At 40.0% G+C, this 17603-nt stretch overlaps 3 protein-coding genes and 1 long non-coding RNA gene across 6 annotated transcripts; 3 read left to right on the plus strand and 1 right to left on the minus strand.

Annotated features, from left to right (window-relative positions):
* Positions 1 to 1311: 1311 nt before the first annotated feature.
* LOC130700382 (inositol hexakisphosphate kinase 1-like) lies at positions 1312 to 8146 on the plus strand. 2 transcript variants are annotated; one of them, XM_057522427.2, is made up of 8 exons: positions 1312 to 1469; positions 4258 to 4451; positions 4512 to 4638; positions 4909 to 5035; positions 5096 to 5166; positions 5899 to 6080; positions 6144 to 6349; positions 6409 to 8146. In XM_057522427.2, exons 2-8 carry the CDS (start codon positions 4314 to 4316, stop codon positions 7451 to 7453), a joined length of 1896 nt encoding a protein of 631 aa, XP_057378410.1. In that variant the 5' UTR covers positions 1312 to 1469; positions 4258 to 4313; the 3' UTR covers positions 7454 to 8146. The 2 variants fall into 2 exon arrangements, with proteins under 2 accessions (XP_057378410.1, XP_057378409.1); XM_057522426.1 differs by lacking the exon at positions 1312 to 1469 and adding an exon at positions 3552 to 3883.
* A 406-nt stretch (positions 8147 to 8552) lies between these two features.
* On the minus strand, positions 8553 to 9351 carry LOC130700391 (neurotrophin 1-like). The gene is made up of 2 exons (XM_057522439.2): positions 9293 to 9351; positions 8553 to 9140 (listed from the first exon to the last, which is right to left on the minus strand). Exons 1-2 carry the CDS (start codon positions 9308 to 9310, stop codon positions 8553 to 8555), a joined length of 606 nt encoding a protein of 201 aa, XP_057378422.1. The 5' UTR covers positions 9311 to 9351.
* A 121-nt stretch (positions 9352 to 9472) lies between these two features.
* On the plus strand, positions 9473 to 10824 carry LOC130700390 (neurotrophin 1-like). Its single transcript, XM_057522438.2, has 3 exons — positions 9473 to 9900; positions 9970 to 10173; positions 10239 to 10824. Exons 1-3 carry the CDS (start codon positions 9886 to 9888, stop codon positions 10713 to 10715), a joined length of 696 nt encoding a protein of 231 aa, XP_057378421.1. The 5' UTR covers positions 9473 to 9885; the 3' UTR covers positions 10716 to 10824.
* A 3984-nt stretch (positions 10825 to 14808) lies between these two features.
* LOC130700396 (uncharacterized) lies at positions 14809 to 17522 on the plus strand. 2 transcript variants are annotated; one of them, XR_009003771.2, is made up of 8 exons: positions 14809 to 14921; positions 15007 to 15101; positions 15157 to 15333; positions 15394 to 15600; positions 15807 to 16205; positions 16270 to 16563; positions 16618 to 16718; positions 16784 to 17522. It is a non-coding gene; the product is annotated as an uncharacterized LOC130700396 (long non-coding RNA). The 2 variants fall into 2 exon arrangements; XR_009003772.2 differs by having other exon boundaries at positions 16618 to 16713.
* The last annotated feature ends 81 nt before the right edge of the window (positions 17523 to 17603 follow it).

Raw genomic sequence — 17603 nt, forward strand, 5'->3', positions numbered from 1 at the left:
ACATCTGTGCTGTACACAGTTTTGATGGAATTTTTAATTAGTTGCGTTTTTCTTAATTTTTCTGAAACTTTTATCAGAGCTCATTAAAAAAAAATATATTCAAACAAGGAAACTGTTCTGTATTCTAATTTTAAAGCCGTTTTCGTTTCGGTACAGAATGCGATAAACGACTCTGTTGGTTTATGGAATCACATTTCTTTTAGTTCTGATCAATTTGGCCATTTTCATGAAAATTTCTACGGCAAGACTTGAATTGGGGCAATCATGTATAGTAAACGAATGGCGTGACAAAAGTTCAGACGGCCGACCCTGACATGCAAACCAACCCAGACGGAGGTATTCTGGAATCGATAGTTTTGCAAACAAATAGTTTTATTATTTGTAATTATTGATACGTTACTTCCAATCCAAAAACGTTGTGCGCAAGTAACATCTCAACTGCTTCTCAGTAAACAAACTTTTTTGAAACTTGAATTTCATTAAAGAGTAATCAGCATTTCATGCAGTCAACTAACATTTTTCTTTTCCGGGAATTTTGATGCAGTTAAAAAAAAAATGGAGAAGTTCTGCAGGAATCCACGCAACATGAGCTTCACCAACCAGAGGGCCACATGTCTCCGTGAACAGGATTAGCGGAGTGGTAATTATAACAACTCTTACTTAGTTATCCAAGAATCACGTTTTAAATTCTTTTAACGAAGAAATTTCATGTCCAATAATGGTGATTTATTTTCAAGTTCGTGTTTCGGGAATGTTAGTGTGCTCACCATCGTTAGGCCACTAGAGCTCTCATTGAATTGAAAATGTCTTCAGCCATTTCACCAATCATGCAAAACCAGCGCAAGTTCTTATCTCGCAAGATAAAACGAATTTAATGTTTGCGACCGTGAATTCCCTTTTGCGCAGTTTACACCCAGGAATGAAACCGATCCAACAAAAAGATTGTTTGCTGCACATCCCGTATAAACATTTACCGCACAGGATCTTAAAACACGCTGAAAGCCTACACTCGATCTCTTAGTCCCGCGTTCATTATTGGGAGAAACGACCCCTCTGCCCTCCCGTCCTACACCCACTTTATTTGTGAATGTGTACGGGCACACAGAAAGCCAATAGGAATGGGTCACGTGATATGATCCCAATCGACTGGGATCGCCAAAAAAAAAACGTTCCCCCACACATACCCTACAGCAGGAAGAGGTGGATAGAGTGGGCCGTGCAAACAACTCCAGGGGGGGGTACATAGTGTTTGCTGCAGGGTTTCGTTCATAGAGCGTCTGCTCGTCTTCGACTGAACACGTCAAGTTACTCAGCTCGCACAGCTGACTGTGTCCCAATACAGACAAAAGGCAACATTGCCAGCTGCTAAAGTCTTTGTTTGTGTCCCTCGTCAGTGCTCAATAAGATTTAAGTGTTTTATCAACGGAATTTGCCCAACTTTAGTGCTATTAAATCGTCTTCTATTCGAGGTAAATCTCTTTGTTATGCAACTCTCGTTCTCTTTGTCCGTTGCAAATGCAGACATTGTCGTCAACCCGAGTAGCTTTCAACGGTGCATACTTTTGGCTTCTGGGTTGGGGGGGAGTTGTTACGTCATTGGAATGCGATAACTAACGATTTAACCCACCAGGCTTTACCGTGCAGACCGTACGTAGGATATTGGCAAAGTATCAGTTTCACCTCCCATCGCAACAAGAGGAAAAAGAAAAATCGGGAATCTCCCCCCCCCCCGTATATACAAGTAGCCCCGTTCTCTATACGGTTTGGTAGTGCTTCTCTCCGATTGGTTGACACGAGCTCGGATCAATACGGACGAATTTTTTTTTCCAGGAAAACCTTGGAGGGGCTTCTGACCATAAAATACTGGCGAAAAATGAGTGGATGAGTTACAATAGTGTGGGCGTTGTTTGTGATGCATGAACCGAGTGCTGAAAAGATGATGGCCGTTCTTTAATGTTGCAATCGATTACGACATGTAGAGCAATAATCTGGAATAGTTGAGCGTTGTTCTTCTAGTTTTATCGATTGCGGATTACGCTTCCACTGGTCATTGCACAAAAGAAGCCAAACTTTTTGCTAACGACCTATCACAAATGTGCCGTAACATGTTGGATAGTCGTGAATTTTTCTTTATAATTGAGCGTCAGGGAAAATCGTGATTAAAGATAATTATTTCTCGAAAAATCCAGTATTTTGTAATATAGATCTAATATTGCATCACCTTCATTTTTGTTCTTGCAAATCAAAAGAGAACGGTTTCTCCTTGTCCCGAATTTACCATGTCCATAGACGATACTAATCCCGCAGTAGAACGAAATCATTCTCTTCATTTTATTTCATTCTCCTAAATTAAATTATTTTACGTAGACCGACCTTGAGCATATGCTCATCCCATAAGTGTATGACGTGTTACGCATGCCAACATTTATTGGGGACATGGAGTAGCAGCATATCGCAGTTGTTAAATTTTTGAGTAGATGATGAAATTGTGCGACAGTCGTAAACACGCCCGACCATTTGAATAACAAGGGTTAGAAGCGTTGCACATCTCTCCTTTATCGTAAATAATTATCGTTTTCGACGGTTTTTTCTTTTCTTAATGTCGTGTATCTACATATCGTGACGTCATAATTTACTCCGTTCTCTTCTGGGTAAATCCCAAGAAATTTCGCATTTGGCTTCCTCCCGCGACGTCCGTGCCACTCGATGAAATTTTGTTATTTTCACGCGCAGCTGTTCAATGCCAAAACACGTTCACTAAATGTTCAGGTAGTCGGCAATTCCCCACAGAAACATTGCTTAAAAGTTCATGGATTTTTCGGTAACATGCAAAAGTCCCCGTCATCTTATCCCGGTAGATTATAGAAAGTGAAATCATTTGAAATGGCCAATTAGGTCCAATCTCCCCGGAAGACATTTCTACGGGTTTTTAACAAATCTAATTCATTTGGCAATGGATGGAAATGCGTGTTTAAAATTGTATAGTCTCACGGTCACGTGATTTGCCCTTGCGATGGGACATTGATCTCACCTATTGCTAATAATAAAAATATTAAGAGAAAATTGTGAGCGAATCTTAATGCGGTTTCATTCTTCTGCCATGACCTACTTTCGCCATAAAAGAATCAAACACAAAAGGCATTTTACCTTGCCAAAAAGCCTGATTACGTAAACATCCATTCAAAAAAAGACCACACAAAACAGCTATTGTAGAAACATAAATGTGGGGTTTTTTTTTCCTCAGTCGGCTTAACTATAACAACATAAAGGTTTTGTAGAGAAAGGAGTTCTTTTATGTCCACCCCAACACGTTTATGCATACGAATTGTTTTGCGCGTAAAGAGTATCGCATTACCATTGGAATTTACGTCTTTTGTGCGTTCGCGTTACGTCATTGTATTTATTCGGGAATTTCGACGAGCCCCCCTCTTTCGAACCAATAAGAAATGATGAAAAAATCAGCCCATTCTCTTCGGGAAATCCGCAATAGTACCGCCCCCAACCGCCCTGTAGCGATAGAGTGACGCGTGTAGGGTTTTCGTGAAAAAGAGCTCCATGCTGGACATGGTTCATATATCAGTTGCAGTCAGACAGTCGCTTGGGCATGTCCGTCTCGCACCGTTGTCTTGGTTTTATATTTTACTGCTAGCTACTTCTCGTATATCGTGCGTGATTCCCGCACGTTACCTCTACCCGTCAACTGTGTCTGGCAAAAAAAAAAGGAATTCTCTGGAGAGAAAATCCGGTTGGCAACAGACGAGTGGCCGCTTTGACCCGTTCCAATATTTTTGCTCTTGTTTTCAAAATCGGGAGGAAATTTTTCATAATCGTGATACGAATCGTGATCTCATCGCGATTGCAACCTCTGTTCCATTTTCAAAAGGTATTATCTCTTCTTATGCAAAACTCTTGCGAGTTCGTTGTCTCCTTTGTTATTGACGTTTTTCTTAACCTTTATACAACCGCACGTGTCGCGAACTTCTTTTTTCTGCGTGAATGAAACAAAATCCCCCCAATAAGAATCCGTACATTGGTTGTCTGTATGATAATGAGGCAAGTATAGACTAGAAAGACGTACATCACGCAAAGCAGCTGGAGGGCAAAAACCGTTGGTCGATTTCACAAAGAGTCGTGACGTCAGGGTGTATCGACTTTTCTTTTTCTCCTCATTGTCCTTTTGTGCTGTTCCATCGTCTGCTATCACAAACGTTGGCTGAAAGTTGTCGTGAATAAAAAAAGATTAATTGTTTTTTACAGTTGGCGGATGGAATGGTGTGTTGGAAGGTGACTTGAATAATTCAGCCTTAAACATAATGGATGTCCAACGCAATGCCAAAAAGTGTAAATTCCAAGAGGATCATCATCACCGTCTATCGGATGTGAATAAACAAGTGAAACCAACTCCACTTCCGGCAGATCCTTGTCCACTATTACGACCTTACTGTCATCAGGTATATCATCTGCTAATTAGTACGTGCTGAATAATTAATTTAAATTATTATTTTTCAAAGGTCGGAGGACATACTCAGTTCTTGCAGCTGGATCAATCCACGGTTTGCAAGCCTTTGATTCCACGAGAGTTGAGTTTCTACCTGAATGCACCTGCCGACATTCGAACATTTACGCCACAGTGCAAAGGTAAGATCAAACGAAAAGATAACAACCTCCTTCTAAATATCAAGCCCGTTTAATCCTAGACTAGTTCTAGTTTAATTACGAATACTTGCTTATGGCATCCATTTGAAAATAGTCTGCTACTCATTTTATTCGATTTGCGACGTTACTGCGTCGTCGTTTTTCGTTGATCAAGTCTTGACCTATTTTTAATTAGATACGGGAGTTATTCCTTTCACGACCCAAATCGACGGGAAATAAATTAAAGAACAATTTTTGTATTTATTCATACAGGTGTAATCCAGACGTGGCATCAAGAAGGCCGACAATACTGGAGGCGATTCGCAATGGATGAAATCAGCGTCACAGCGTACCATTCGGAAATCTCATCTCATCAACACCGTCACGATGCTCCATTGAGGTAATATTCATGTCATGTTGTGATTCTAGCTCAAAAATTAATTATCCCACGTTTAATTAGGATATCTCTGGCCGGCCATGAAGCCATTTCTTACCATCCGGCACACACTTACACTGATGGATCATCTCAATGTGAGTAGTATTTCGTCTGCTTCGCGGTAGTTTATTTTCGTCGGTGTACTTCCCGGGTTTTTTATCTTTGCATTCCACAACACGAGTTCTCGTTTCTGAACCGTCCATCCCACTCGTGGCCAAGCTCCTCTTTTAGCTCAAAAGCCCAAAAAACTATGGGCAATGCGCCAAACCGCCTGTTGTGTCTCCAAGTCGGGATATTTCCGACGACGATAAATCGAATTAGAACACCAACTATTAAACATTTGACAGCTGCAAGGCATCCGGGAATTTGTGATAACCGGACGAGGTTATTATTAAGAAGGACAAGTCTTTTATTATTTCCGCGAATGCGTCGTATCAAGTACAGGAAGTGAGGTCTTTCCCCGAGGCCAGTTACCTTTCCTATCACATGATTGTAACCTCCTAACCGAATGTTATAACAGATTTATTGAAAAACGTATCCAGTCCTTGGCCAAATGAGCTTTTGAAGGCCTTTAAATAACGATTTATTGCTTTTGGTTCTTAACGCGTAATGAGAGCCTCTCGTATTGCTAAAATTTAGCTTCCCCGGGGCGTTGCGAAAGTGGGCTGTTAACATCTAAGCAAATATATCGGATATCCGGCAAGGCCATAATTTGACCTTTGACTGCGATTTGTTAACAAATTTTTCTCAATGGATGGCCTCAAAATAATAAGGAGAATGACGTTGTTCTTTTTGCTTAACGTATTTTATTTCTTGCTTTGTATTAGTTTTTATTATGCTGGAAAATGTGGCATCCGCGTTCAAATTCGAGCGGCCCTGCGTCTTAGATTTGAAAATGGGCACCAGACAACACGGTGACGACGCATCCGCCGAGAAACGAAACAGGCAAATGGCCAAGTGCGCAGCCAGCACTTCCGCCTCTCTCGGACTCCGGCTCTGTGGCATGAAGGTACATAAATATTTTAATAAGCTTAAACAAACAGTTTATGCAATTTTTTCTTATATTTTTCAGGTTTATGAGGCAACGTCTGACAAGTTCGTCAGTCGAGACAAATATTTTGGTCGGCGTCTCGATGCGGATGGATTGCGCAAAGCGTTGGTCCAGTTTTTCGCTAGCGGAGGAGCACGGCGTAACGGAATCATTGACGCTATCCTTGAACGACTAAGACTCCTCCGTAAGGCCGTCGAACAGCAGGAGACGTTCCGTTTCTATTCTAGGTAACTGCTGTTAAATATTTGTTTGGCAAAGATTGTTAATTAACAAATTCTTTTCATAGCTCTCTGTTGATTGTCTACGAAGGATGTGATGAAAGTAGCGAATATTTTTCCAGTCCGGATTTCCATTTTCTGAGTCCGTTCCATGGCGGCAGACGATCTAATTCGGATTGCGATTTAGAGAGAATAGGAGATATGGATCATAGACAGATGGGAAAGAATCATTACAAGCCGGCCAGGTCCAGTTCGGATGCTCAGATTCCGCAACTTAAACAAGTAGCTCTTCCGCATCGACATCAGCACAGAAACCAACTGGATTTCGATTCGCTGTCTATTACGGACACGTCGAGCGATTGCTATTTGACGGACAGCTGTGACAATCAGTCTTTCAGCACGAGTCCGCAGTCAGTAGATAGCGGACTCGAATGTTTCATGATGGATCAAAATTCTTCTTCGTCCAGCTCGACCAGCACTACTGATTATACCTGGCCAAATGCCAGTGGATGTCAAGCTGGGGGACGTTTCAAAAGAATCCTCAGGCATTCAATTGCAACTGGAAATCAACTTGGATATGAATGTGACAATTCAACGGACAGCACAGACAGTGGAGTCTTTTCTTCATCCGCTGGATTCCATCAATTAAACACTGCTAAAAAGAGTATCCTTATGAAGCGATCAGCTGCTGTGTACATGGATAGTGAAGAAGACAGCGAAAGCGACATGGAACATAACAGTCAACAAAAATCTTGCCGCCCGCTCGATTTAGAACAATGTGGGATGGCGGGATCGGCAGCTGACGAAGAAGGTGAATTGACACCTGTGCTGGAAGTGAGCCGGACTGAAGAGTTTACAGTAGATGGAAACCTAAAGAAACGACGAGTTATGGATGAAGCGAGTCCAACTAGCAAAACGGATAATTGCTGGGCAGATTGCGTAGATGTCCGAATGATCGATTTTGCCCACACAACCTTCTCCGGCTACCTCGGACTGGACGAAAGGGTCCATTGGGGACCCGACAATGGATACCTTTTCGGTCTTGAAACTTTAACCGGCATCTTAAAAGAATTACGAGGAGATTCCATCATTGTACCTCCAGAACGTTGTTGAAACTTGGCAATCAACACTTTTTATTCATGCTCTAATGAGTTTCAATTAATCGTTTTGATTATTGGGAAGAAAAATGTGTTGGTGACTGGGCATCAGTTGTTTGGCCGCTAAATGACATTTGAATTTTTAAGGGTAGATCTCTTCTCACTGTTTCACACTGGATACATCATTTCCTCAAACTGAATATCATTATTAACCCCCCTAATTGCAGAAAGACTATGTTGAACAAGTGTAAACCCTGTGCCTCCCTTACCCTTTTCTAATGATGACGTTAGAAAATCAAAAGGAGAGATAACAAATTTGTACCTGTCCCACTTTCTGCTGAAACCTCAAAAACTTGCATCGTTCGTGATGAATGATAACAGTTTATCCCCAATAATTTTTGTCTGTGTCGTTGGTTTTGTTCGCATAGTAGTTTGATAAATCGGATTATTTTTTATTGAAAAGAAAAAAAAAACCAAAAAAAGGAGTAGAAACGGACAAGACGATGCATTTAGCAGACATTCAATTTTTAGGACATGAAATAATTCAACAGTTTATATTTGTCTTCCTATCCCTCACGCGACCATTTAGGTTTGAAAAAGTATCAACATAGATGTCAAATCAAATGATATATATGTAATATAATCCCGTATTTTGGCGCCTTTTTTTCAAATAAAAAATATTTGACACTGCAAAACGTATAACGAGTAATTTCTTTGTTTCGACTTTAAATTAGAAGGCTTTGTATCTAAAGTGAAATGGTAAAGGCAAGAATCTACATGATGTCCGAAGTTCGACAAAGGGTAAGAGGAAGGGTTCAAACGGCGGCCATTACGGTTGATGTTTCGACCAATGGCAGCTCTTCTTACAAAAGCACTTCAGGCTTTATTCTGGCAAACACAGTTCAGTGTCTTACAGCGATGCAATATGGAGTGGCCTTCCTTACCTTTGTTTATAAACCGTTTTGCAGTTTTGCTCAAAATTAAGTTAGAAGCGATTAAAGATTGTATTTCTTTACTTGAAATTGAAAAGCATAATTTAAACACGTTTACAAGGTGACATTGTCGGCCGTAATGGCATCTTATCTGCATCCTGTAGGATGAAATGCCGGTTATCTTTAAAGATGAAATGCTCCAACAACGCATCCGCACGATCCAGGTAGCTTAAATTTTTCAATTGCAAATGGGAAGGTGTAATCTTGAGGATTGTAGACTAAAAAGCGATGAAACATGTTCTTCTGGATGCATTTGGATTCGTAGCACGCTGGGATCAATGGACAACTGTTGCCAACCACAACATTGCATTCTTCAATGCGAGCCGTTTGAGTATATTTGGCGCCATAAGACTCAACACGGTTGATAATGATCCGCCATTTTCCCTCGACATTGATGGCACGGAGAGGACGAACATAATCGGTGGAACTCGGACAAAGGTAAACCTCGTCATTAAACTTGTCAAGTCCGTTAACTGAGTTTTCAGTGCTCGCTAATTTATCTTTATAGAATGTAAGGACGGCTTGATAGTGCTGGTCAAGGGCTTGTTGAACTTCGTGTTGAGGATACTGAGAGTCTTCGAGACACCACGCCTTAGTAGTATTCTTGGCACAATGCGGAATCTCGGAATACTTGTTTTTTGGCGGAGAACCGTAAGGAAGAGGAATAGAATTTGGAGAACAGAAACCTCCAGCCATAAAGGAAGCAAACATCTGCAATAGTTTAAACAAGGTAAGTAATGATTTATGTATAATGTCATTAGAAATTGTTGTAGAGACATAATACGAGAAACAGTTGCACAGTTAGTTTAGTTACAAGTGTAAATTTATGAACAAGGCAATACTATTAGAGAATATTATATTACCATTAACTTTATGAACATTCTAAAACTTATGGATAGATTTCTGATTTGTTTATACCGTTCTCAACAAATAACTAACTCAGAAACTTACCTAAGTCAGCTTTTATACCAAATCCACGAACTGAATTCATTTGATCAAGCCACATATAATATATACATTCATTTATTTTCCGTGTATATGATCAATTTCACTTGTGCTTGAGGTATAGCGGTGAATTATTGAAACCTCAATGCCGTTCCATAACCAGCCGTTGTATTGCGGTGGTAGCAATATAGGCGTGTGGTTAGTGTACAGCGCAATCAATTTGCCATTGCGTCGAAAGTGTTTGAATTAACAGAACCAACTGGCATTTAAAATTATAACTAGTGAAAGTAAGATCTCTAATTGCGGACAAGGCAATTGATTAGTAAAACTAAAATTCGATATTTTGAAACCCCAACTCAGAACAGCGTATCGGAAAGTATAGGCCACTGAATGGATGCAGATGTATAAAAACACAATTTGCTTGAATAATCTACATCAGTCAACAGCTGGCAGTAAAACAGTAAGTTGAGCATTACTGAGCAGAATTACATTTTTCACTACATTTTTGAAAATGAAAGCTTTTATGGTAAGTATTAAAGGTGAAACCAGTTACATAAATTGTAATGATACTGAATAATTGTATTTAAATGTTTAGCTGTGTTTGGTTGCCGCTGCGTTGGCTGGAGTTTTCGCCCATCCGGAAGCGACTGCTGATCCCCAAAATTATGCAAAATCAACGTACAACTCTTACAAAAACAATGACGATTATTGCCATCCTCGCAAAGCTCCCAAATGTTCCAAAAATGGCACGCTTTCTTTTTGCCTTAAAGATTCTGAATACCCAGAAAAGGAAATCAAGGTAAGTTTAATTGTCATAGAGCATTAAAAGACATCAGTGGGATTTAACTCTTTGAATTATTTCAGTATGCAATTGAGTACGATCCCTTAATTCTGAAGAAATACGCCGACATTGCTGATCAGTCAGCTGATAACTTGGTCGATGGTTTGACTTCTTTGTCAGAGAAACATTTTAGCTATTCTGACTATCACGGCAACACCTTTGAAAAGGGTAACTGGATCGGTGATGAGGGATACATTTGCCCTAGTGACGTGCTTTACGCCCGTCCTCTCCGCGCCCTAAATGTCGAAGGTGAATGGCGCGTCATTGTTCAAGATATTGCCTGGCCAGGATACACCCAAACTCAACGTATTGAGAAATGTCTATTCCCGGGCGCCTCGTGCCGCACTTTGGCCCCCTGTCATGGCAGCAAATGCCTCCAAAAATACGTTTACCAGCGTATGCTTTCTTTCGATCCTTGCAATGTCAAGAAAGGGATTTTCATCGACATCTACAAACTGCCATCCTCCTGTTCTTGTCACCTTCCCAGTAAACTAGAATAATCCTTTTTCCACTGTATGACAATATTAATGCTCACGATTGGTGCGATTACAGGGGCACCTTTTCATATTATTGGTCAGATTATCCAAAATAAAGAATCCTTATTTCACATCAAGATAGAAACAAACAAAAAGAAACTTTTCTAATGGTTTATTGCATCAAAGGATTAGTTGTCAAAGTGAGTAAAAGAAATTAGGAACGTCAGTATAATAATTATATATATCACACTATTTATTTTATAAACGCCTCGACAGGTTTTTCCTTGCCCGGAACGAATAAGTCCTCAGCAGTCCGCTAATAAATTATGAAATTTAAATGCGACCGGAAAACTAAGATCGGTTTAGAATTCTCTGGGCTCTGGAACATCTAATCATTAATGCTGTTGGAGAAGCTAGTTAGATTTGAATCACAGATGACTGGAATGAATGGGTAAGCATATCGCTTTACCTTAAGGGGCTTTCCCGAAATAAACTTAAGGGTGGAGGTAACGTAATCCGAAGGTCGATAGCTGTTGAAACAAATGAAAGTAGATATTTTTTGACGTAAGCTGGGGAAATCCAATTTCACCTCAAATAACCTACCCGTAGGCGTTGACCTCGAATCCAGCGATAACCTTAGGCAATTCAATTAAGAAAATCAAAAACCTGATTCTGCTGTACAGCTCAGTAGTTCGCTCACCTGCACGGGGCACACTAGTGTAGATAGTTCTTTTGGTGTTTTAATAATGTTTCACACCTTTGCACTTGCAAAATATCGTTCACCTGCTGGTTACCTAATTAGTGAACGCACTACGAAAGCCTCACAAGCACCTGGTTTTGCCTATGCACTGGTGTAGTCTAGTTTAGCCTAGATAGGTTAGAAAACAGTAGAATTAGTTAAGGTTAAGTAGACAAGAGTAAGATTTTGTTAAGTTAGACACAAGCATCTTCTCACCTTGCTTTTGCACTACACTGCCTCCACGCAATGCACTCCATGTGTCCCAACCTTCCATTCTGCAATTTGCACAACAACTTGCCTCCTGCAACCTCTCAGCACATAATGCAAACACACCAACGTCAATGACCCCATGTCTATATCCAAACATTAATCCTTAATAATTTTTTTTCAGGATCTGTTTGTTCAAAATTGTTTGCCATTAGGGTACTTAATGTGTGTTATAGTTAAGCGAAAGATTGTTATTATTTGATAATAAAAAGCAATTCTTTTTGTTTTGTTTTTATTTCTTTCACATGGATTAGGAGGGCAATCTCTGGGCATCAACGTGGACTGAGGGACAACGAGGATCGTCGCCGAAGATCGTCGCCACCAAGAAAAAAGGTATCATTGATAAATTTAAGTGTACTAATTGTGTTTTTTTTTTTTTTTTATGTATCTAGATTGGCCGGCCCACACCGAAGAGGCCCATCGAGGATCGTCGGGGGAGCAACTAGATCGCCGTGGGATCTTCGAGATCGTCGCACTAAAAGGTATCAGTGATAAATTTAAGTGTACTAACTGTGTTTTTTGTATTTTATGTATTTAGATAGGCCAGCGTACCGAAAAGGCCCAACGAGGATCGTGGGGGGGAGCAACGAGATCGTCGAGGGAGCAGCTAGATCGCCGCCCAGCCCCGAGATTCCGCCCATTTGGATAATGGAAAACCAGAAGATGGTACGGTTGATTATTGCCAAATCGGCACTTTCCTAATTAATTATATGCTATGATCTGTGTTTTTTTTTTAAATGTTTTCCCATTCCTTGTTCCTTACCAAATTTTTTCCCTTCAAGCTGGCTGATGATCATTTCACCTTGCACTGAGCACACAAATTCACTGCACGTTTCGCTTATGGTTCGTGCACTGTTTGGGTTAGCTTTCATGCTCCAGGTAGGGAGACTGCTTTTTTAGGTAATAAAACCCCGCACATTACACCGGTAGCTCACTTAAGCTTTGGTTGGTGTAGGTTACTAATAGTAATTGCTTTCAGGACCAACAGGAAAACAAAATGAACTTATTCATTTTGTCCGCCATTTAAAAAAAATGATGTGGGACTAGTATCTTGTTTCAGTCTGGTCTTTACTCTCTTGTTTTTAAAAGATAGTGTACAAGAAAAAAAAGGACAATACTTATAAACAATCCATTGCTTGCCGTCGGGTTGCACACCCTTAATCTGGCAAACCGGTTGAATTCCGACAGGGCATGGGGTCAATAAAAGGCAGCCTTTAGCCCATACAACATGTCCCCAAAACCGGAATTACCAACACGATTGATGCTGGACCGAACCGGCATTCCTACTAGGATCTAAAGCTGGCCGGTAAGGAGCTGGATCATTCTATTTCCCAGATGGGATTTCCTACGTTGCGAATTGCAATTAAAGTGGGAAGAGGCTTCGTGCCGTGTAATCTGGTTTACCTCTACAATACGTCTGTATTCTGCAGGACATGTTGCTACATGTCACGTCACATTTTCGTGGACAGTGTTAAACAAAATTAGAGCTACTTACCATCAAAATTGCGTGTGAATTCAATAAGTAAGGGCTACGCCGCTATAGTGTTCCCATTATTCACTTAACTTAATTTTGTAACCAAGACTTCTATATTTTGTTAAGTAGAATCAAAGGATTAGACTTCTGTGAAGATTTTGAACTTGAAGAGAAGCTAAGTGCAAAGTCAATCCTCATGGATGGATAAAAGCATAATAGATTTTTTTTTAAATATTTTTTTGCTTTTCTGTTAATTTACTACAGAAATTTTTTTTAGACCTTTATGGCAACAGAGTTAACCCAGTCAGATAAGTGTGATGTGGCTAAATTGTAATGCTTTACAACAGCACTAAAAACCTTAACAGGTTAGTAAAACAGAGTAAAATTAATTAGAAAACTATTATGTCTGTTTGGTCTAGGTGTTTTTAATTTTTTGTGTGAAGGAAGCAGAATCACCACTATGTCTAACGTTATGAGCTAACTGAACCTGAAATTTAACAACTCACAAATCATTATGTAAGTTTGAAAGTTTGTTAGGTTATTGATACAGATTTATAATGTGTAGTAGAGTGTTTAACAGGTTAAACATCATGAAATTCAACATGTAATTCATTCAAGTTATAAATCTTTGATATACTATTGATAATACATCTAACATCTTTGCATAAAACCAATTAAAAGGTAAGTTTGTTTAGAAGTGATAACTAGCATACAATAAGTTTAATGGTTTTGGCCCAGTTATTGCATTACTAAATTATTAAGATTATTCATTTCAAACGTTAAAATACGGTACCACATTCAGTGGGCTTGCGGATCTGACGGGCGAAGTACCGGAAAGCCTTTCGGTGGTTGGCGGTAGCCACATTAACAAAGAGTTATCTTTTCACGTCCGGCTGCTTGCCCGCCTCTTGACCAATACTTCTATCCTGACGGCAATGGCCCTCCGACGAGTACGACCAGCACGCAGCTTACTCAACAGTTTGACGTCGCCTTACACGTACACCAATAGAAATAAGCAAATTTTCGTTTTGTATATACGCCTCAAAGAATTTTGGGCAATAAACGAACCACCTTATTTGTTTGGGAGCAAAACTAAATCGTTTTCATTAAATGGCAGAATTGGTAGCCAAAAGGTTAATGAATTATCGGAATGATTCTTTTGTGTTGTAATTTTTTAAATCATTTACTGGTTAAAGTCATATTGTCATTTTTTGAGTTCGCGAGAAATAAACAGCTAATAATTAATTAATTATAGAACAAGAATTTTTATCAGAAACGGTCCGCCATACAGTATGGCCATCTATTGGTACGACATTCAGTTTGACCATTTTAGACTTCGACTGCTAAGCGGCGGCTGCGGCTGGCTAAGCGCTATACCTCAGAATAAAATCCCACTTGAGTGAAAAAAATGAAGCTATGAATACCGTCATTTTCCTTCACATCAGTGTTCGTACACAGGTCCTGTCACAAAATGAAAATAAAAATTTTGAATTATAAAATGTTTAATTACATCAGAGTCATGACTCTGATTACATTACTTTTTTTATGTTTTCCGTTTTCCAATAGGCAACGTTGCAAGAGGGGGGGGGGGTCTCTTGGTTCTAAAGTACCGGACTTATTCCCGCATTTTTCGCCGCCATTGCGGTCGATGCATTGCTATTAAGAAGGTAGTTTTACTCAGTAATTGTTGATGGAAGTGGTCAATCAGTGAGCTTCCTGCCCGGGATGTTGGAGAAAGAGAACTGAAAAGGTATGTAATCTGAATACGTAGAAATGGAATAAAGATTGGTAAATTAAATAACATTATTTTTTTATTGTAAAACGAATTTTTCTAGCTGTCAGTGATAGATCGTACTCTAGGAAAATGTGTATTTCGGAGTTTGTCGTCTTAAAACCCTGGCTTTGAAGATAATGATTGCGAAACAACACGGTAAGTGTTTTCTTGTATTCCTAGTGTGATTACTTTAATATGTTTTTACCCCTAGTGTCATGAAGCTGGCCACACCTCGAAAGGCTGCCCGAATCTATTCAGTGAATTGACGGAAGATGGAAAGCAGCATGAGCAATACATTCCGGAAGCTGTGACATGCGATGAAAAGAAACTGTTTAAGGGCATCGTATGTGGGGAATGCTTTAACAATTTTGTTAAATTCATCCTTCAGGTAAGCCATTTCTCGAAACTGTATTTTATGATTTAAAAATATCTATTAGGTTTGCTTTAGGTTACAGTAAAAGATGTACCTCAATATATAACACCATTCAAAGAAGCTGGCCTGCGCCAACTACTACTTCAAAACATTAAGAATTCAGGCTACATATAAAACCAACACCTGTTCAAAAAGCTTCAGTTGCTGGTATTCTTGCCAAAAGAGATTTAATTGCATGTGCTGTCACGGGCCCCGGCAAAACGTTAATCCAATTAATTAAAGGTTAGTAATTTTGAAACCTGGATGTCCTGTACTGGCTTGATTCAAAGGGGTCGGTGTGAACTGGGCAAGTTGAAGTAAAAGTAATATTGAGTGGGCACGCCGGTAATTACGACTACTAAAAGGTCCAATTGCATCTAAGATACTCAACAAACCCTTCGTGATATTCGTTGATTATGTCATCTAAAATTTCAAATTTTTTTATGCAGGCAGCGTACTTGGTACCGGTTTTGAACATTGTTAGAACAAGGTGTTGCTGCTGCGTCTCATGCCATGGGGCAAAAGCCAGAAGTTGTAATTGTCGCCCCCATTTCGTGAATTGGCCATTCAAATTCAACGCGAGGCGTGTAAATTCTCCTACAGTTCGGTTTTAAAGTCTGTGATTATATTTGGAGGAACTGTGACGAGCCATCAGCGGTCAAATCTTCAAGCTGGGTGTAATATTCTTGTCGCGACCGCGGGGCGATTCAACGATTTTCTCGACCGTGGAGTACTTGACTTCTCGGGGGTCAGGTTTTTAAATTTTGGACGAAGATGATCGAATGCTTGATATGGGTTTCGGCCCCAATGTTGAAAAAATTGTCAACCATCCAACGATGCATCCGAAAGTATATTCTAAATGGCTTTTGAGTATTAGATTCGTCTGACGTAATACTATTTGTTTCTCTGTAGGGAATCCGTCGTGTTTGTACGTTTTCGGCTACATTTCCAGATAAAGTACAAGCGCTGGCTGCGACGTACATGGAAGACTACATATTCGTCACAACAGGCATTGTAGGTGGCACCAAATCCGGATGTTGAACAGCTGTTTTTTTTTTGTTTGTTTTTTCAGTGCTCGAAAAGAGATAAGAGAGCTAAGCTGACCGAAGTTTTACAAGATCTCAGTGATACCAAGACTATCGTTTTTGTCGACAGCAAAACGACGGCGGATTTCGTCGCTGCATTCTTGTGCAATTAAACTTACAAGTAAGAATCAAATCTGTTGGAATTGGGCAAAGTGTCTTAACTTTAAATGTCTAGTCTACCAGCATCCATGGTGAGCGTAAACGAAAATCGTAAATGTCTCTTCCGAAGCTTCTGTCAGAAGAATATGCTAGCAATCAACTCACGAATTATGTAAGGTATGAAATATTATATATGAATTAAGAGTTTTTATGCCTAATGGTGTTTTACTGGCTTGTTATAGATGAACAATAAAAGCCGATGTCGAGGTGACGAAGAAAACAACACGTCGAGGTGCTGTCAAACGTGTCTCCGTCCCGGAAGGAAGCGCTGGAGGAGAAGAAAGTCTCTGTCCAGCTGGAACGCGACCCCGACATTGAGACTTTGGGTGCTACAGCCAAAGAAGAGGAAGAGAAAGCACCGGCCACCAAACGTTCACGACAAAAGAAGGGCCCGGCAGTATCTGCCGCAACAATGGCGGATGAATCTCCGGCCGTGCCGGCCACGAAACGGACACGTGATGGCAAGAAAACAACTAGAGAACCTGAGCTTGTTAAGGAGGATACCTCATGGCCACCACCACCACCTCGACGTACTAGAAACATCTAAAAGCAAGACCCATCAATGAATTACCTATTTTATTTTTCTTTTGTCTTACCCATAATTTTTTACCCATTGAATAATTTGTTCACATATCGGATTCTATGCTGCTTTTGGGTTCACTTCTGTACCTCTTTCCCCAAGTTGACCTCATTACGTTTTCCTATCTATGCGTTGAGGCTCACTTGATTATAATTTTTGTTCTTTAAATTTTGTGTCCAATTTCAATTCTGAGCGACGCCCAAATAATTTTGAAGAAATACGCGTTTTCGTGTGGTTGGTTAAGTATTTCACGATTGGCACGGATTTGTGTGTGTTACTGATGTTGGTGGACCTATTGCACGAGAGCCGCAACATGAATTTATCTTTCCCAACAATACATAACTTAGCATTGAATACCTGAAAGACAACCAGTCACCTCCTTGTTTTAATTTAGTTTTTGCATAGTATCTTCCTGTGCGAGA

Source organism: Daphnia carinata, chromosome 8 (assembly GCF_022539665.2).
Source record: "Daphnia carinata strain CSIRO-1 chromosome 8, CSIRO_AGI_Dcar_HiC_V3, whole genome shotgun sequence".
Taxonomy (NCBI): Eukaryota; Metazoa; Arthropoda; class Branchiopoda; order Diplostraca; family Daphniidae; genus Daphnia; species Daphnia carinata.